This window comes from Sphaeramia orbicularis, chromosome 9 (assembly GCF_902148855.1).
Source record: "Sphaeramia orbicularis chromosome 9, fSphaOr1.1, whole genome shotgun sequence".
NCBI classification, from domain to species: Eukaryota; Metazoa; Chordata; class Actinopteri; order Kurtiformes; family Apogonidae; genus Sphaeramia; species Sphaeramia orbicularis.
In genome coordinates, this window is record NC_043965.1 from 46,756,787 (window position 1) to 46,777,933 (window position 21,147).

General features: G+C 43.2%; 1 protein-coding gene across 1 annotated transcript; it reads right to left on the reverse strand.

Moving 5' to 3' along the window:
• Positions 1–2,074: 2,074 nt before the first annotated feature.
• LOC115426234 (uncharacterized) lies at positions 2,075–20,936 on the reverse strand. Its single transcript, XM_030144238.1, has 11 exons — positions 20,879–20,936; positions 19,533–19,613; positions 18,736–18,846; positions 17,964–18,038; positions 17,771–17,881; positions 17,158–17,268; positions 13,107–13,176; positions 11,338–11,608; positions 10,224–10,413; positions 7,964–8,092; positions 2,075–2,159 (listed from the first exon to the last, which is right to left on the reverse strand). The coding sequence occupies exons 3-11, from the start codon at positions 18,762–18,764 to the stop codon at positions 2,075–2,077; spliced, it is 1,071 nt and encodes a 356-aa protein (XP_030000098.1). The 5' UTR covers positions 18,765–18,846; positions 19,533–19,613; positions 20,879–20,936.
• Positions 20,937–21,147: the final 211 nt, after the last annotated feature.

Sequence of the window (21,147 nt, forward strand, 5' to 3'; positions counted from 1 at the left end):
TGTTATTGGTGTTTCTAAATGTTCTGTGTATTTGTAGATGATCAACTCAGACAGAACTGTGTTAAAATTCAACTGATTTGTCTGAACAATTTCATGTTGTACAAAACACAACTACACAACTATACAACTCAACTACACAACTACACAATGCATCTACACAACACAACTACACAACAAAACTACACAGCACATCTACACAACTACACAATGCATCTACACAAGTACACAACATATCTATACAACTATAGAACACAACTACACAATGCATCTACACAAGTACACAACATATCTGCACAACCATACAACACAACTACACAATGCATCTACACAACACAACTACACAACACATCTACACAACTACACAATGCATCTACACAAGTACACAACACATCTACACAACCATACAACTCATCTACAGAAATATACAACACAACTACACATCACACAAACACACTGTGGCTCCTGTTTCATTCAGTCCAAATCCTCCAAACAGTGGTTCAGTGGATGTGGTTTTGAAAGTGTAGATGTGGATCAGTTTGTCAGAGCAGACTCTGTAGAAGGACACAGATCCAGCAGGACAGTCCACATACACTGATACTGTACCAGAGGAGGAGGAGAAGGAGGAGGAGGACTGAGGTAGGAGTGTGTCTTTCTTATTATGAGAGACAGTGTATCCATCTTCCTCACAGATCAGATTCAAGGACTGATCATTCCATCCAAACGCACAGTCTGCACTGTCTCCTTTCCTTCTGATTCCTCTGTAAGTCACTGATATTTCAACATCTCCACTCCACTGGACCTCCCAGTAACAGCGACCAGTCAGACCAGTTGAACACATCAGCTGAGGCCAGTACTCAAATCTGTCCTGATGATCAGGATATGACTGAACCTCCTCCACTCGTTCCACCTTCTTGTTGTTTTCAGACAGTTTGAGTTCTCTGTGCGCTGTGTTTGGATCCAGGGTGAGTTCACAGAAATCTGATGGACAGAAGAAAACACAAAACAGCTGCAGTTACTGATCAGCGATCAGCTTGATTTGACTTTAGGGAAAGACTGTAGAATAACCGGTTGTTTGTAATTGTGTCCCTGGTTCACACACGACCATATGTTGGATTGGTCATGTGTGTGTTTTATAGCTGTAAGCTAGCTGCTAGCTGTGCAGTTACAAGGAAAGACGCCACATTAGTTAGGGGCTCGGGGTCCTTGGCCCGAGCACCTATTGTTGTTTCTCGCGCCTCTTTCACATATTATTCCTAATCTTCTGGACAAGATTTCACCGATTAATAGGGCCTAAGGCGCTGGGAGGACCTCTGCAATTAATACATCAGAATGTGCGGTTTCATCGGGAATAGTGTGCTATTATTTTTCGTAGAGATTTGTGATTTTTTTTGCAGACTTATTCGCGAAAAACTTGTGAAAAAAGTCCCATAGAAATGAATGGGGAGAGGAAAAAATCAGCCAGAAAAGTCCACTTGTTTCTGACTGCTACTGCTTCGCCATACTTTGACCTCCAGACTTCATTTAAACTTTAAAATGCAGGCATTTTTGTTGTCTCCGCAGGAATGTACCTTGTTTGAGGTTGAGGTTTACGGTTTTTGATAGGTGGGTCTTAGAAAAGTGTCAGATTTGTCAGAATAGACCCAAGCAGGGTGACATTCCTGGCATACCTCAGGCTCAGCAGAGTGAGAGAGAGCAGAAAAATCACCTCAAAATTTTCTCGGTAACTCGTCCTCCCGGCCAAACGATACATAGGAGGCAAATGATTCTTTCCAAAAATGTAGTCACAGTTCCTGGGCTTCATATGAACCTATGTTTGAAGACCTAGCTCTTTCTAAAGTGAAATGGTAGGCAGTAGAATGGAGGCTCATCCCTCCTCTGCCCGTATTCAAATCAATACAAACAGATTGTTTTCCTGATAAGTTGACTGTTTTTATACTGCTGTAATTCGGTCATTTCTCACAGTACAAGCAAGAAAATTACATCTGTGTCTTCCAGAGCTCTTCGTGCCAGTCATGATCATTGTAGTTTTCACTTATCTTTTACGGTTTTTCTGTAATGTGCAGCTGTTCTGGACCTATTCCAGAGCTCTTTCTGCCTGTCTCTGCATTCTGAGCACACTTCCCCCTAACAGCCTGAACATCACCGTGGCAACAACAGGTCTATTAAGGGTCATTGGAGTCACATTACATTGGTGCAGGGGTATAGGTAGAATTATAGGGGGAGGGGGGGGGGAGCTGTAAATACTGACTGAATGAAATGATCCTAAATTAGACTGATACTGCCACCTAGTGGTCCTGCACGGTAACTCAGTCATTTTTGGTCCAATCAGCACCAAACTTGACCTGGTTGATGTTAGTATTTTCCTGAATGATATAATACTGAATTAGGCTCACACTGCCACCTAGTGGTCCCGCACGGTAACTCTGTCTTTTTTGGTCCGATCTTCACCAAACTTGACGTGGTTAATGTTGCTCCCGCTCTGAAAAAAATACTGAATCTGACTGATACTGCCACATAGTGGTCATGCACGGTAACTCATTTTTGGTCCGATCTCTACCAAACTTGACCTGGTTGATGTTAGTCAAGCCGTGAATGAAATGATACTAAATCAGGCTCACACTGCCACCTAGTGGTCCCGCACGGTAACTGTCATTTTTGATCCGATCAGCACCAAACTTGACCTGGTTGATGTTAGTCTAGCCTTAAATGAAATTATACTAAATCAGGCTCATACTGCCACCTAGTGGTCCCCTATGGTAACTCAGTCATTTTTGGCCCAATCTCCACCAGACTTGACCTGGTTGATGTTAGTACCTCCCTGAATGAAATAATACTGAGTCTGGCTGAGCACTGACACCTAGTGGTCCTGCATGGTAACTCAGTCATTTTTTGTCCGATCAGCACCAAACTTGATGTGGTTAATGTTACTCCCGCTCTAAACAAAATAATGAATCTGGCCCACAGTGCCACCTAGTGGTCCCACACGGTAACTCAGTAATTTTTGTTCCGATCAGCACCAAACTTGACCTGGTTGATTTTGTTCCTGCCTTGAACAAAATGACATAGTGATACTGAATGCGATTCATAGCGCCATCTAGTGGTCCCAGAAATTTGTCTCAGCTGTGCGCCGCTTGGGCCTGGACGTGGACGCAACCTTGCGATCACAAGCAGGACCTGTTGTCGTGAACAACCTCAGAATAGAACTGATGGCGTGCCCCCGCCCCCCCCCCCCCCCCCCCCCCCCCCCCCCCGAACCCCAAGCCCCTCTCACGATTTCCACGTGTGGAAATTGTCTAGTTGGAATATAAAACCACAGTTACACAACCTCACCTGGTACCACATTACAAACACTAATACTCAACAAAAGAATAAAAACGAAACACATTAATGAGTCAAATTAATCATCAATCAATAAAATGAATGAAAAAACAAAACAAAATTAAATACAAAATTAACAAAACTAATAAACAAAGAATAAAGTTATTCAGCAAAATTAACAAAAATGAAAAAAACTGAACAAAATAATCACAAAAAAAGAAAATAATCAAAGAAAATTAATAAAATGTTAATTTTATTGAAGATTTAAAGGATGTCCTTTGTAACTTTGCTGTTCTCAGTCTATTTAATTTAGTTTTTTGTTAATTTTGGTTCAGTTTGTATTATATTAAATACATGTACTGATAGTTGTACAAGTCCTAGTAGTTCATTCAAAGACCAAACAAAGAAGTCATGAAGTTATCATGAAAATGTTCCACAGAAATATGTCACTAAATAAATGCTGATCATGTGATCACACAGATAATGTGTGTTCCAATGCAGATGACTGATGGGTAGCAGCGTCACAGCACTTTAAACCTCCACAGGTTTGAGTTCTGATGGTTTTGGGGAAATTCACGATGGAGACAAATAAAGGTCTGGTCTGAAACGTGTCTGTGTGAGTTTTATTTCAGAGAAGCTCTGAGATGTGAGTTGTAGTTGTGGTTTTTCTGTCTAATGTCATGTAGGCAGTAGTCAAGGACAGATAGACAGGAAGTGGAATTTACTGACATTTCATTCCAATGGTTCTGTTCAGTCTGTGTCTCCAAGTTCACTGTCCAAAACCTTCTGATCAAAAACAAACTGTATTAGTGATGACCTTTGCACAGATTTATTAATTTAATTCCCATTAATTCCCTTTTTCCTAATTGTCCATAAAACCCATAATATTACAGCCTTTATCTGATGGATAATAAATATTTATGGAAGTGATTTCATGTTTTGGGTTGAACTTGTTACTGTGACAAACTTTCCTCCTGATGGACTCAGCTGTGTTTTTGACTGTATTTTTTGTTGGTCTTCCACCTTTATCAGACAGCGGCACAAGAACCACACTAGAATGATCCATAAAGACAGAGGAGGTGTGATTGGCCAATGGTCTGAGGTTCTGAGGACTCGTCCCTCAGGGAATTTGTGTCATGTGATCTGTGTCCTGACCAATCAGCTGTCAGCTCATCCTCTGTCTTCACTGACAGTTGATGTGTTTTCTAATGTGGTACCAGCTCTCACTCTACAAGGTGGGGAAGCAAAATTTACAATATTTTGAGGCAGGGATTGAAAGACAGTGTATGACCAATTAGTTTATTGAAAGTCGTGAGAATTTATTTGCCACAAGAAAATTTCCATAATAGAAAATGTTTTTATTCTATGTGTCCTCCTTCTTTCTCAATAACTGCCTTCACACACTTCCTGAAACTTGCACAAGTGTTCCTCAAATATTCGGGTGACAACTTCTCCCATTCTTCTTTAATAGTATCTTCCAGACTTTCTCGTAATAGTTTTGCTTATAGTCATTCTCTTCTTTCCATTATAAACAGTCTTTATGGACACTCCAACTATTTTTGAAATCTCTTTTGGTGTTACGAGTGCATTCAGCAAATCACACACTCTTTGACGTTTGCTTTCCTGATTACTCATATGGGCAAAAGTTTCTGAAAAGGTATGGATAATAGTGTTAGGTATGATTATGACATCAGTATATGTTTGGTTTCAAAACAACTGACGTAGTGCCTGCTGAGAAAAAAACAACTAAATGTTCATTGTAAATTTTGCTTCCCCACCCTGTATGTTCAGGTTGGGTTTCATCTGTAATCCAATGTAAATCCACTTACACTTCCTCAGACCTGGTCTCAACCATCGGACTCCACTGGGCTCCAACCTGAAAGGAGGCGGGGGGGGGGTTAGAGCAGCATTAAACATGGACATTCCATCCCTCTGGTCCACTCCAGCTTTTCTGTTCACATTCAGTCAATGGTTCCTGTCAGTCCCTTATTGAACATCTGTATGTGTGACCGTGGTCTGGAACTTCAGTACAGGATGTGGAATCAGCTGTGACAGAGTGTTCCTGTCAGCTCCACCTGTTCTGTCACACATTCTCTGTGTGTGCATCAGCTCAGTCCATACCTGACAGTGTCCAGTCTCCAGTGTGGATCCTCCACTAGAGCACACAGCTCCTGTCCTGAGGCTCCTGGATGGTTGTAGCTCAGGTCTAGCAGTCTGAGATGGGACGGATTGGACTTTAGGGCTGAGACCAGAGAAGAACATCCTTCCTCTGTGATCAGACATCCTGACAGTCTGCAACACAAAACATCACACATCATCTGAGGAGGAAAAGAAGCAGCATCAGCTGTTGGACACAGTTATTCTGTGGATGGATTTCAGCACAAATGGGATTTACCTGGAGCCAGTTTCTATTTGACTGACCCGGTTCAGGACAAGATCTGAACACAGACTAAGATTAGTCCAGTCCCTGTCCAAAGTCTGGAAAGACCTGATCTTTTATTGTGACTCAGACAAATTTAACTGGATGAAGATTGACTTTGACCAAATAAAGACACAAATGTACAGATATTGGTCCAAAAACATAAAGTGCATAAATGAACATCCTTCAGCACCTCCAAATCAAAGGTTCAATGGTTCTTGGGTTCCAGTGTTTGAACAGACAAACCAGTTCCACTCCAGTCCAACCCTCAGACTGCAGACACTTTACTGTCCTTTGGATAGTATCTGTAGATTTAGACTCATTTGGTTCAAATACATCTTCATACAGTTTAGTTCCTGTTTGTTTCATATAAATAAAGGAACATGCATGTGTTTCATGTCAGACACTGAACAGCTGCTCTGAAAACCAGCTCAGACTGATCCACTACAAGTACACCATGGTTTTAATCCTCATCGTTCACACTGGTTGAACAATCCAAACCTGAGAGTCTCCAGTTTACAGTCTGGACTCCTTAGTCCATCTGACAGGATCTTCAGTCCTGAATCCTTCAGGTCCATGTTGTTGAGGTCCAAATGAGTCAGACTAGAGTACTGGGATCTGAGAACTGAGGACAGACCTTCACAGCTTCTCTCTGACAGGTTACAGACACTCAACCTGGAAGACACAGATGATATTTGGATTACAATCAGGTCAGCTCTGGTCTGAAGGACCATCACAGTCCACATAGATCTCAGTTTGTTCTACAGCTCAGATCCAAATAAAGCTGCACAATTAAGTGAAAAACAGTTTTTTTTTATTGTAATTCATAAGTCATTTAACAATGTCAAATCAAACATAAAAACTGAAACTAGTGTAAAAACAAAACTTAAAAGCAGAAACAGCTTAATGTTGTGATTTTCATTTTTCCTGTTTTCCACAGTATCTCCATCTGCTCAGTGTCACCAAATCCAAATCATCACTGTAGAACAGAGGGGGAATTGAACGTCCATTCTCTAATTTTCTATTTGGATCACCATAAATCCACCTAAATCCTGACCTTTAAATGATCATCTTTTTCCATTTTTTAATTACACAGATTGATTTAGTGATTACACTTGTGATTGACTGGATTGTGCAGCTCTAGATCTAATACACCTGCATTTAAACAAGTACAACATGATTTAATAAAACTCAGTCAGGACCAAAAGATCAAAAAGAACTGAATTCAGATTCTAACTTTATCTGACCTGAGAGTCTCCAGTTTACAGTCTGGACTCCTTAGTCCATCTGACAGGATCTTCTGTCCTGAATCCTTCAGGTCCATGTTGTTAAGCTCCAGATGTGTCAGACTACAGGACTGGGATCTGAGAACTGAGGACAGACCTTCACAGCTTCTCTCTGACAGGTTACAGATACTCAACCTGGAGGACAAATAAGATGATACGATCAGGTAAGGTCTGGACTGGACTGAAGGACCATCACAGTCCACATAGATCTCAGCTCAGGGAGGAACACAATGCTGCTGAGAGTAGGAGTGGTTGGTCGGGTTCCACTACTAGCCTCTATATTTGATTATTTGTCTACTCTTTGTTCATCTCATCGTATGTCTGGTAGGGCTGCAATGACTAGTCGACGGCAAAATCAGTCAGTGACTAGTTTAGTAGTTGGTGGGTCGTTAGTGATGTCATCGTGTGTATCCAATCCCAGGATAAATCATGTTCGACCGTAGCCAGTTGAAGTAGCTCGGAGTGAGACATCTGACTTTTCCCAGATCTTTGATACACTGACAGCACATGCACACTAATGATCTGGAACAGAAGGAGCAGCGGTAGACGCCCACTGAAGCCAGGCTACGACAAATAAACGGTCCAAAGTTTGGGAACATTTCATATGTGACACAACCAAGAAAACTGTCACATGTCAGATCTGTATCTGAGCCTGGTGGACCACGGGACCACTTCAACTATGTATGAACATTTACAGTCTTCTGCTTCATCTGAGACAGGTGGGGTGGCGCCCTAGCACCCTCCATTGACGAGCCCCCACTGATTGTGATTGACTTGATTGTGCAGCTCTAGATCTAATACACCTTCATTTAAACAAGTACAACATGATTTAATAAAATTCAGTCAGGACCAAAAGATCAGAAAGAACTGAATTCAGATTCTAACTTTATCTGACCTGAGAGTCTCCAGTTCACAGTCTGGACTCCTTAGTCCATCTGACAGGATCTTCAGTCCTGAATCCTCCAGGTCATTGGTGCTGAGGGCCAGATGTCTCAGACTAGAGGACTGGGATCTGAGAACTGAGGACAGACCTTCAAAGCCTTCATGTGATAGGTCATAGACAGTCAGTCTGCAGAAACAGAACAGATTGGTTTGTTCTATTAAAAACAGCAGCAGAATAAACTGATCTTCACTAAACTCCACTTCATTTCAGTTCCAATAGTTCTAGTGATAAACACTAGTTTTGGTTAAATATCAGGTTATAAAGTCAGTGAATCACAGAGCTACTATTTCCTGTGAACACTCAGACAAACCGTATGGACCTTCACTGCTGTTCATTTATGATTATGGTTATGACCCCTTTATTTATCTGGGGGTCTCAGTAACACATACATTTACAGATTTATTTAAAGATAATCTGGAACCAGCATTGAAGACCAAACAGGATCTAAATCCATGGTCCACTATAAACTAACTCACGTTTGATGGACTGGATCAGATGTTCTCCTACTGCCATAAACATGAAGTGGATTATGTGTGAATTCCATCAAGTTATGATGTTGATTAATATGATCAGTGTCGTGGTTTGAAAAGGAATAAATAAGGTATAAGAATGTCCTAAACCAGACTCTAAATTCAATAAACTCCACTCTGTTTGGACTCACACAGCTTTGTTGGAGGCTTTGACGACTGGCAGTAAAGCCAGAAGAGCCTCCTCTGAATCATCGTATTTGTTCAGGTCAAACTCATCCAAATCTTTATCTGATGACAGTAACATGAAGACCAGAGCTGACCACTGAGCAGGAGATGGATCCACTGTGTCGACACCTCCACCTCTCAGGTACTGTTGAATCTGATCCACCAGAGATCGATCCTCCAGTTCATTCAGACAGTGGAACAGGTTGATGCTTTTCTCTACAGACAGTTTATTGTTGATCTTCTCCTTGATGTACTCAGCTGTCTCCTGATTGGTCTCTGAGCTACTTCCCGTCTGTTTCATCAGATCTTGTAGAAGTCTGTGATTGGTCGGCAGTGACAGACCCAGGAGGAAGCGCAGGAACAGGTCCAGGTGTCCATTTGGACTCTGTAAGGCCTGGTCCACAGCGGTCTGGTAGAACTGTGTCTGTGCAGATCCAGAACTCTGGGATGTGGTTTGTTCTTCTGACAGCAGATTGACTCCAGTGTTGATGAAGGTCTGATGGACATGAAGAGCAGCCAGAAACTCCTGGACACTCAGATGGATGAAGCAGAACCTCTGGTCCTGGTACAGTCCTCTCTCCTCTATAAAGACCTGTGTGAACACTCCTGAGTACACTGAGGCTGAGCTGATATCGATGCCACACTCTGTCAGGTCGGACTCATAGAAGATCAGGTTTCCTTTCTTCAGCTGCTCAAAGGCCAGTTTTCCCAGAGACTCAATCATCTTCTTGGTCTCTGGACTCCAGGGTGACTCTGTCCCAGATCTTCCATCATACTTGACGTTCTTCAGTTTGGCCTGAACCACCAGGAAGTGGATGTACATCTCAGTCAGGGTCTTGGGCAGCTCTCCTCCCTCTGTGGTCTTCAACACGTCCTCCAGAACTGTAGCAGTGATCCAGCAGAAGACTGGGATGTGACACATGATGTGGACACTTCGTGACGTCTTGATGTGGGAGATGATTGTGTTGGTCTGTTCTTCATCTGTAAACCTCTTGCTGAAGTACTCCTCCTTCTGTGGGTCAGTGAACCCTCTGACCTCTGTCACCATGTCAACACACTCAGCAGGGATCTGATTGGCTGCTGCAGGTCGTGTGGTTATCCAGAGGCGAGCAGATGGAAGCAGGTTCCCCCTGATGAGGTTCATCAGCAGCACATCCACTGAGGTGGACTCTGTGATATCAGTCAGGATCTGAGTGTTGTTGAAGTCCAGAGGAGGTCGACACTCATCCAGACCGTCTAAGATGAACACCACCTGGAAGTCTTCAAAGATCCAGATTCCTGCTTCTTTGGTTTCAGTGAAGAAGTGATGAACCAGTTCCACCAGGCTGAACTTCTGCTTCAGCACATTCAGCTCTCTGAAGGTGAATGGAAATATGAAGTGGATGTCCTGGTTGGCTTTGTCTTCAGCCCAGTCCAGACTGAACTTCTGTGTGGACACTGTTTTCCCGATGCCGGCCACGCCCTTTGTCAGCACTGTTCTGATTGGTTCATCTGTGTCAGGTGGTGTTTTAAAGATGTCTTTACATGTGATGGTTGTTGGTGGTCTGTGTGGCTTCCTGGACGCTGTTTCAATCTGTCTGACCTCATGTTCCTGGTTGACCTCTGTAGCCCCTCCCTCTGTGATGTAGAGCTCTGTGTAGATCTGGTTCAGGAGGGTTTTGGGGTGTCCCGCTTTAACGATGCCCTCAAACACACGCACAAACTTCCGCTTCAGCTTATCCTTCAGTTTTCGCCGACACTGGTCAATGCTCTCTGAGTGAAGACAAAGAAGACAATTCAGAGGATGTTACAAACACAAATGGAAGGGGAATGTTTCCCATTTCTTCTACCATCATATCATTATGTTACAGATTCTGTGTGTATTCAGGTACAGTCAGGGACTGAATGAGGACCTGCTTGGACTAGAAGACTGTGGTGAAAAGTGTCATCCTTCCACTTGGTGTGTTCACCTCTGTGTGTTTTCAGAGTCTCTTCTGTCTTTGACTGTACTTGAACCTTTCAAACAGACTGACAGCTGCTTCACTTTGATTTTAGAGCCACAGGAAAAGGTCAGTCTGTCGGGAACAGTTACCTTTAAAAGACCAAATCTAAGGAAGGCTTTGACAGACTTCAGTCAAATCTGGACCAAACATTCACTTGGACTTAAGGATGAAGTAACTGCATCGAGGTGGACAAAGGTCAAAGGTCATTGAGACCTCACAAATCACATTAGTGGGAATGACTGAGTGAGAAAACTACATGAGTGGATTCTGATTGAACAGCTGCTTGTGTTTTAGCTTATATTATCTGTCCATTTGCTCCATTAATTTATAGTAATAATAATAATAATAATAATAATAATAAATAAAGAGCTTAATGTTTGCGTAATACAGTTCTGCTTCATCCTCAGTTTGAATTTACTGTTTTTTTTTTAGTTTGACTAAACTCTGTGTTGAGTTAATCTTAGATTTTTGACTTATACAAACCCAGATGACGACTGCCTTCACAGATTTAACTGATCTTTAAACTGATGCTCTGAGGGGTTTGAATGTTACCAGGACAGAATATGAATATTCATAGAATTCTACTGGGTCTGAACAGATGGAAACAACATTATCACCGTCCTTCTGTTTAATGTGTCACAGGGGAATGAAATATGGAACCTCTTACTTTACAAATTACTTATTAATGACTGACCTTTACATACTAGGATGCCTTCTGGAAGTTTCTTCACCAGATCAGTCCTTTCCATCTTCTTCAGAATCCTTACAGTGACTTTCTGAGTATTTGTGTAGTAGGTCTGGACCATCCGACGTACTGTGTCTATCCGGTCTGCATCCTCCAGTTTACTCACTGGGATTCGTGGTTTTTCATTTTCCAAGAACAACTTGACCTTTTTAAAGTCACTATCATTCAAATCCTCCAGAATTTTCAACAGACTTTCTTTAAATGCCGCCATCTGTGTTTCCTGTAAAGATCCAAAAGAACATGTTCACCTTCAACAACCAGGGGCCTCATGTATAAAGCGTGCGTACGCACAAAAACCTGGCGTACACCCTTTTCCACGCTCACGTTCAGATGTATAAAGACTGAAATGACCGTGGAAATGTGCGGTCCTTCACGCCAAGTCCATAGCTGGCGTACGCACGTTTCTAGTGCTTTGGAACCATTGGCGACACTTAGAGGTGACACTGAGAAACTGTTAATAATGTGAAAAAGGTCATTCCTCCGATTGATGGGCACATCGGAGATACACAGAAGAACAATGAACACACCGGCACGTCATCCTACTGTCAGAGCAGCACATCAACCAACAGAACCAGAACCAATTAGACCCTGTATCCATCAATGCCAATCCTGCCCGGATGGACATTCAGCAACAGCAAAGAGACAAGGACCTAAAATTCATTGGTTGATAAATATAGTGTTCATGTCTGTGAGAACATTTATTAGTCAGTCCAGTCGCTCATTGACTCCGCCGATTGTCCTCACGATGTCCTAATGTGACTCGGGTCAGTACAGACCCATGCCGGTCTTATGGGCATCAGCAGTGGGCTGTGGCGGACCGGAGGACCGGCTAACGCTGGGGAGGCAACAGGAGCCTCTGTGACAGGAGGATGACACTGGGTCTGACCGTCTGCTGTCTGATTGTTGGAAAATAATAATTTGAGTGATTAAAAATGAGTCAGAGTCATTGATTTCCTCGTTGATATCCTGACATGATCACACATGAACCTTTATCTAGTTTGGCTGTGATCAGACTGTTGTGTGACCCATAGAATAAACTAATGTGTGACTGACACAAATACTAAATATATATTTATCTTGGGGGTGATCCGCATCAGCCCTGTAAGAAAAGTGTCACAATATCGGCGACTCTTTCCTCAAACAGTCTCAGTTCGTCTCTTTTCTCCTTCCGCCTGTTTTGGCCTCCGCTTCGCGTCCACCTTGACGTCATCATCTGATCCTGCAGACAGGGGAATCCCAGAGGGAATCCCACCTGCAGACCCCGTTTATACTGATTTCTATATTTAAATGTGGGCGTGGAGAGGGAGGAGTCAGGTACTCCAACATATGCGCTCAATTCCTCGCTGATTGGGATGTATAAAGGAAGTGTACTTGGATTCGGGCATACGCACAGTTTTATACATCTGGATTTTTTTGTGCGTTCGGACTTTTCTGGATTTGGGCGTACGGCAGGTTTCAGTATGAAATCCACGCAAGTCTTTGTACATGAGGCCCCAGGTCTGTATCTGATGTGATCATTAACCTGTTCATCAACGTAACCCTCAGGTTTAATGAACCTTCTGTCCCAATGTTTGACACATTACATCAACATCATTCATTTTATATAAAAGACAAAAACATCCTGAAGAGTTCCACATGAATAAGCTGTACTGCATCAGCATTGGACATTATTGATTGGACAGAACAGATGGACCAGTAGATGTTGGACCAGTACACACCTCACATGTGGAGTCCAGCTGAGTTGGATGCTGTGGATCACTGGGAACCTCTGAGCTCTGCTGCTCCACTCTGTGGACCAATCATCAACAATGAGCTCACATTATGTCTGTCCACACTGACCCTGTCATGAGTCACATGACCCCCTGTAGTGGGACAGGTGTCCTGGTCCTGCTGATCCCACTGACAATCATCATGTGAGTGTGTTTGGAGCTTCACACTCACTGGGTTTAGTTGATCTCATCTACATTTGGATGAAACCAACAGCTCTGTCCTAACAATGTGTCTCCTCACCATCTGCACTCACAACATATGATACAAAAGTGTTCAATGGACCAGGAACCAACCCTGGACTGTGATCCAGTATCATCCAGGACCAGCTCCCACTACAACAACAAGTTTTCATTGATCAGGTTTAGTGTGATTCTCCTGCCAGTGTCTGAACCAGAGACTGAAGAAAAAGACTATGTGACACCGACGGTGCAACAGGACTAACTTTAGGTCGGACCAAGTTAGGACTGACTGAGCTGAAAACCCTGTTGTTGAATCTGGACCAGATCTGAGGTTCATTTACTGAGTCTCTGAAACACCCATGGAGTCATCACTGTTCATGGGCACACAGCTCCAAGTCCAAGTCCAGGTCCGTGTCCAGGTCTAGGTCTGTGAACACTGATGGTACAGTGGTTTAGTGCTGTAGTCTCATGACGGTGGAGTGAGTGAACAGACTCAAAAACAGAAGTATAAATTATATTATCTTCCTCTCCGTGTCAAACCAAATTCCTGAACAACCATGCTGATTGGTTGTTTAGCAGGTCAATGCTGGGACATCCTTTGCAAATGACATTTACGAAGACAGATGATCTTAAGGAATGAGCCTAATGGACTCAGTTTTGACACTAAGCTGACCTTTTGCCTCTCAACATCTGTGTTCCATCATTCTTGCTTATCCAAAGGTGAAGATGAACCCAGAGACGAACAAAAGACTGAATGACAAAATCCCTATATGTGCCATGTTAATAATGTATTACATTATGTGTTAATGTTGATTAACTCAGCACGTTAACTCTTTTATGCACGTAATACTTAAGCCATTTGCCTGACCTGTGGTTTCACATATGTGTGTCCTGATCATGTTCACGGTGAATTATGTGAAAGTAAGAGTATCACTGCTCATAGCATGTCTGAATAATCATGCTATTATTTTACTGATGCTTAAGTGAGGTTACAGGTGATGTATAAAGTTTAAGTGATCTTATTTAAGGATCTTATTTAAGGATGCAAAGTTTTCTTACAAGGTTGCCCACAGTCCTCTCCCCCTCTGTCTTCCCAAGAGGGAAGAGAAACGTGATACTTTTGACTATGCATGAGGAGGCGTTTTCCCGCCGAAAACAGACAAAGAAGGCAACGCCCCAAGGCATCGATAACTCATCTATATTCACGAGGAAGGTGTGGCAAGTTGGTTTTTGGACAGAACTATAAAAGTGAATGAAACCAACTTTTCTCCAGAGCTATCTCCACCATCTTCTGGGCTCTCACCTAAGAGCAGAGAGCTTTCTCCAAGGAGTCTTGACCATCTCCTTGGCTCTCAGAGCTGTTCTATCCTCTAAGCTCTCCAAAGAGCTTTATCATCTTCGCTGTTCTCCACTTTTCCTGGTGAGCTTTCCAGAACCAGCCGCCAGAGCCAGCTGTGAACCTCCTCCAGCCAGCAGAACTTCAGAACTCCAGACCTTCAGGCCTCCAGCGCAAGCACGTCGCTTCACAGCCTGTTCCTGCTTCGAACTACGTCAGAAGACTTCATCCATCCGCCGTCAAGGCCGTGCCAGTTGCTGCATCCGCACCGCAACAACTTGTAAGAAAACTTGCTCCTGATTTATCTGAGTTGGTGTTATTCCAAGTTAAGTAGGTTTACCTCAACGTAACCTCACTAACCTTATAATCTCTTGAATATAGCTATCTGCCAACTTAATTTACATATTCTCCTGTCCATAATCTCCTGCTCCTTTGGTTGTATTTGTCTCTTGTCTTTATGTTATTTGTGTGTCTTAGTTTAGTTAATAAAGTATTTATATGTATATAAATCCATTGCCTCAGTTATGCTTTGTGTACTGTTATTCACACATGGGTTCATCTGTGCAGTCAACGAACTATCACCTTTGCAAGATTTCCAAATTATTGTTTTGGGGTTGATTTAGGTTTAAGCTTAGTTATAAGTCTATAATTAAATTAATCAATGAACCAACACTCAATTAATCAATAAATTGGTATCCTATTCTTGCTACAGTGCTGAACTCTGACATTAAACTGTGGTCTTAGTGTGATTCATATCCTACTGCAGAAGAATCCAGTTTCCGTGTGAAAGTTAAATGAGATGCTGTTCTCTGTCAAATGTTTTCTGACTCCGCTGTGACCTCTGACCTCTGACCTGAGGCTCATATGTGAGGACTCAGGGTCCAGGTCTAGGATAAGAATGTGTTAAAGCTGAAACAGATCTTGGGGGAAGACTTGGAGGAGGACATACTGGACAACCCTCTACACAGAGTGAATGACAGGACTTCCTGTGCCAAACTAAGAGGAATACAATTCACGCTCTGACATCGCATTCATTTCTCCAAAACAAGACTAGCTAAAATATACGCTAACACAGATGCCAGCTGTGACAGGTGTGGAAACACTCCTGCTGACTGAACCCATATGTTTTGGTCATGCCCAGCCCTGACATCGTATTGGTCTGTGATCTTTAGAACACTGTCAGAGGACCTTCATATCGCTGTCCAACCCAGTGCAGTAATGGCTGTGTTTGGAACCACAGATAGAAGACGTTCTACCATCAGGAAAAGACCTAAAAACATCATGACTTTCACAACACTGCTGGCATGGAGAAGAATATTATAGCATTGGAAATCTAAAAACAAACCTGACGTGTCTCTGTGGTTTCATGACCTAATGCAAGTCATACAGTTAGAGAAAATAAAATACACACTCAGAGGATCTAGGGATACATTCTTTTCTGTATGGGATCCAGTGTTGACATATTTGTGTAAACATCAAACCTTTCCTACGTAGCAGTCCTCTTTTGTACTTTAATTATTGGCCCATGTAAATCATAACATATACTGCACGACTATAATAGTAACACGTTTTCTTATAATTTCATTTTATTTATTTATTTATTTTATTTTCTCTGTGGGTTGGTGTCCTGTATGTTCTTTGAAGAGGGGGGAGGGGGAGTTGAATTATTATGGGAAGAAAATAAAGAAAATAATGAATGAGTATTGTTTGAAGGAACTTTTGTGATTGTCATATGAACACTATGTACCATGTGGCTTTGGGGCATCGGGCCCAAAAATCCCGTATCAGTCGGGCTCTAATAGAAATGTCATTTCCGACACTGAAGAAGATTTACTGAACAGTCACTAGAAGACTAAACAAAGGGACACCTGTCAGCCAATCAGAATGCAGGATGGGCAGTAACCATGGGGACGCCCAAAGGTGAGTTGACTTGTGGAGTTGTCAGATTCTTCCAGTGACCATGTAAACAGTCTAATCTGATGTATTTGATCAGATCCCAGCAGTAATCTGATTACAATCAATCAGATGAACACAGCTGGATGTGTGTCCAGTCCTCCCATGTCTTCATACATGTTTACAGGTTCATGGGATGGATTTAGTTCTTTTCCATCTGCACATGTGCACAAACTATTACAATCATACAAAACAGAAGTTACCTCATCAAACGGGAGTTGAAGACAATAACAGGAAGTTGGATTCTATCATCACTATGTACAGACAAAATCCCAAAGACATCCCATAATGGACTGGAGCGTCTAAACCAGGGTTTAGGATTTTCACATTTAAGTGCATGTAAAGGCCTCAGGTCTGGTTCTTCCAATGATCTGATTACTAATAGTTATTGGATTTCTTTGGTCATGGAAACAGACTCAATAATGTGAAGAATCAGCTGAAAATGAACACGTTCTAAACTTTCAACTAAAGTCAATGTTTAATATTGATTTAATAAGCAGTCGACACATCGGACATTTACATCAAACTTACGTCTCTGTGGAAAAATCTGGTGGTTCCATGCTGGACCGGTCACTCCTGAAGGACACACAACTGGATCCAGGTCCAGGATCAGGTCCAGAGGACTCTGGTCTGTGGTGGATCCTGGTTATCAGGAAAACAAAGTGTTTAGTCTTTAAACAAACTGTAGAAACAATAAGAAAATGATCAATACACTGAAGATCAATAGTGTGAATCTGATCCAAAAAGTCACAGATCAATGAAAGTCACTGAACCATTAGATCAGGATCATTGAGTTCATTCTAAGTTCATCAGGTGAGGAATAATTCTAGAGTATAAATCAATAATGTACTTCTGTATTTGTTAGTCAGATGTTCTTGAGTCCAACCAGGTGAATCTAATGACAGACTATTTGGACCCGTGTGTCCACAGCCAACCATCAGATTTCCATCCAGCTGATGGAGAGACCTACTACTGTATGGAAACTGAACCGGAACACACACATCACATGAGGGAATCCAAACCCAGTTTCCTGCTGAGTCCTGGAGGATCCGTTCATCCATAGAGTCTGTGGTCAGATCAACATTTACATACAAGTGGTTTAGTGTCGCACTGGGGTCTAAAGGTCTGAATGAGGACCACCTACACTGACTCTGACGAACGATCCGGTTTAAAGTCAGTGTTGAAGTCCTTGGAGTCAATGCTCTTCATGGACACACAACTGGGTCCAGGTCCAGTTCCAGGTCCAGGTCCAGGTCTGTGAATAGTGATATCAGTGGTTTTAGTGCTGAGCTCTGACATGGAGAACAGTGGCGTACAGATCCAGATGGTGGTCTCACCTCTGAGCTTTGGGCAGTCTATCAGGTCCTGGTCCACGTCTTGGTCGAGGTCCTGGTCCAGGTCCAGGTGCAGGTCTGCGAATAGTGATGTCAATGGTTTTAGTGCTGAGCTAACAAACTCAGTGATGTGAAGAATCAGCTGAAAATGAACACGTTCTAAACTTTCAGCTAAAGTCAATGTTTAACCCTTTCATGCATATTGGTCACTACAGTGGACAGTTATTCAAAGCCGTTTCCTTGTATATTCATGGGTTTTGTTGTTTTAGTTCCAGGTCAGCCAATACAGTGGACGCTTTTGCATCATCTCATACACTGACATTCATACCATTACTGTAACTTTGCTGTTCTTGATAAACCTGATCAGCAGTGACATGTTTTAGTGTAAATCAATTGGTATTTGTGAGACAAAAAGAGGTTTTTTTGCATATTATTTCGATGAAGTGAGTAATAACTAGCATTAGAATATGTTAAAATGTGAGAAAATATCAGATTAGCAGCATTAAAAATGTTTTTCTGTCATTGTTTTCATATCACTTTCTGATATTAGGTTTTAAACACATTTCCATACTTGAAAAATTAAATGCATGGACATTTTTGTAACTCCATGAAAAAAAAAAAAAAACTCGGATCACATTATTTTTTTCATGCCTAAGGAGGAATAAAAACACCCAAGAAGAAAAAATCTAGACAAAGGTTCTCATAATTAATGCATGAAAGGGTTAATATCGATTTAATAAGCAGTCGACACATCGGACATTTACATCAAACTTACGTCTCTGTGGAAAAATCTGTTGGTTCCATGCTGGACCGGTCACTCCTGAAGGACACACAACTGGATCCAGGTCCAGGATCAGGTCCAGAGGACTCTGGTCTGTGGTGGATCCTGGTTATCAGGAAAACAAAGTGTTTAGTCTTTAAACAAATATGTAGAAACAATAAGAAAATGATCAATACACTGAAGATCAATAAAGTGTGAATCTGATCCAAAAAGTCACAGATCAATGAAAGTCACTGAACCATTAGATCAGGATCATTGAGTTCATTCTAAGTTCATCAGGTGAGGAATAATTCTAGAGTATAAATCAATAATGTACTTCTGTATTTGTTAGTCAGATGTTCTTGAGTCCAACCAGGTGAATCTAATGACAGACTATTTGGACCCGTGTGTCCACAGCCAACCATCAGATTTCCATCCAGCTGATGGAGAGACCTACTACTGTATGGAAACTGAACCGGAACACACACATCACATGAGGGAATCCAAACCCAGTTTCCTGCTGAGTCCTGGAGGATCCGTTCATCCATAGAGTCTGTGGTCAGATCAACATTTACATACACGTGGTTTAGTGTCGCACTGGGGTCTAAAGGTCTGAATGAAGACCACCTACGCTGACTCTGATGAACGATCCTGTTTAAAGTCAATATTGAAGTCCTTGGAGTCAGTACTCTTCATGGACACACAACTGGGTCCAGGTCCAGGTCCACATCCGTGAATAGTGATATCAGTGGTTTTAGTGCTGAGCTCTGACATGGAGAACAGTGGTGGAGAGATCCAGATGGTGGTCTCACCTCTGAGCTTTGGGGGGTCTGTCAAGTCCTGGTCCACATCTTGGTCCAGGCCCTGGTCCTGGTCCAGGTCCAGTTGCAGGTCTGTGAATAGTGATGTCAGTGGTTTTAGTGCTGAGCTCTGACATGGAGAACAGTGGTGTACAGATCCAGATGGTGGTCTCACCTCTGAGCATTGGGGGGTCTGTCAGGTCCTGGTCCACATCTTGGTCCAGGCCCTGGTCCTGGTCCAGGTCGAGGTCTGTAAATAATGATGTTAGTGGTTTTATTGCTGAGCTCTGACATGGAGAACAGTGGTGTACAGATCCAGGTGGTGGTCTCACCTCTGAGCTATGGGGTGTCTGTCAGGTCCTGGTCCACATCTTGGTCCAGGTCCTGATACAGGTCCGGGTCCAGGTCCAGTTGCAGGTCTGTGAATAGTGACGTCAGTGGTTTTAGTGCTGTTCTCTGACATGGAGAACAGTGGTGGACAGATCCAGGTGGTGGTCTCACCTCTGAGCTTTGGGGGGTCTGTCAGGTCCTGGTCCACGTCTTGGTCCAGGTCCTGGTCCTGGTCCAGGTCCAGGTCCACGTCTTGGGCCAGGTCCTGGTCCTGGTCCAGGTCCAGGTGCAGGTCTGTGAATAGTGATGTCAGTGGTTTTAGTGCTGAGCTCTGACATGGAGAACAGTGGTGGAGAGATCCAGATGGTGGTCTCACCTCTGAGCTATGGGGGGTCTGTCAGGTCCTGGTCCATGTCTTTGTCCAGGTCCTGGTCCAGGTCCAGGTCCAGGTGCAGGTCTGTAAATAGTGATGTCAGTGGTTTTAGTGCTGAGCTCTGACATGGAGAACAGTGGTGGACAGATCCAGATGGTGGTCTCACCTCTGAGCTATGGGGGGTCTGTCAGGTCCTGGTCCACGTCTTGGTCCAGGTCCTGGTCCAGGTCCAGGTCCAGGTGCAGGTCTGTAAATAGTGATGTCAGTGGTTTTAGTGCTGAGCTCTGACATGGAGAACAGTGGTGGACAGATCCAGATGGTGGTCTCACCTCTGAGCTTTGGGGGGTCTGTCAGGTCCTGGTCCACGTCTTGGTCCAGGCCCTGGTCCTGGTCCAGGTCCAGGTCTGTAAATAATGATGTCAGTGTTTTTAGTGCTGAGCTCTGACATGGAGAACAGTGGTGTACAGATCCAGATGGTGGTCTCACCTCTGAGCTTTGGGGGGTCTGTCAAGTCCTGGTCCACGTCTTGGTCCAGGTACAGGTCCAGGTCCAGGTCCAGGTCCAGGTGCAGGTCTGCGAATAGTGATGTCAATGGTTTTAGTGCTGACCTCTGACATGGAGAACAGTGGTGTACAGATCCAGATGGTGGTCTCACCTCTGAGCTTTGGAGGGTCTGTCAGGTCCTGGTCCACATCTTGGTCCAGGCCCTGGTCCAGGTCCAGGTCCAGGTCCAGGTCTGTGAATAGTGATGTCAGTGGTTTTAGTGGTGAGCTCTGACATGGAGAACAGTGGTGGACAGATCCAGTTGGTGGTCTCACCTCTGAGCTTTGAGGGGTCTGTTGGGTCCAGGTCCTGGGGGGGTCCTGTCGGTGGTCTTTGAGGGAGGGGCTCCCTCCTCTCTGTCCTCACACTGATCCATTCTGC

What these genes read in the sequence shown, in the direction of transcription:
- LOC115426234 (XM_030144238.1), bottom strand. Translation starts at nt 18,764, where the DNA reads ATGGAACCAACAGATTTTTCCACAGAGAC. An exon ending in CCAGATTTTTCCACAGAGAC is followed by an intron (nt 13,177 to 17,157) that starts GTAAGTTTGATG and finishes ATTGGTCCACAG; the next exon opens with AGTGGAGCAGCAGAGCTCAG. An exon ending in AGCTGGACTCCACATGTGAG is followed by an intron (nt 11,609 to 13,106) that starts GTGTGTACTGGT and finishes GGATCTTTACAG; the next exon opens with GAAACACAGATGGCGGCATT.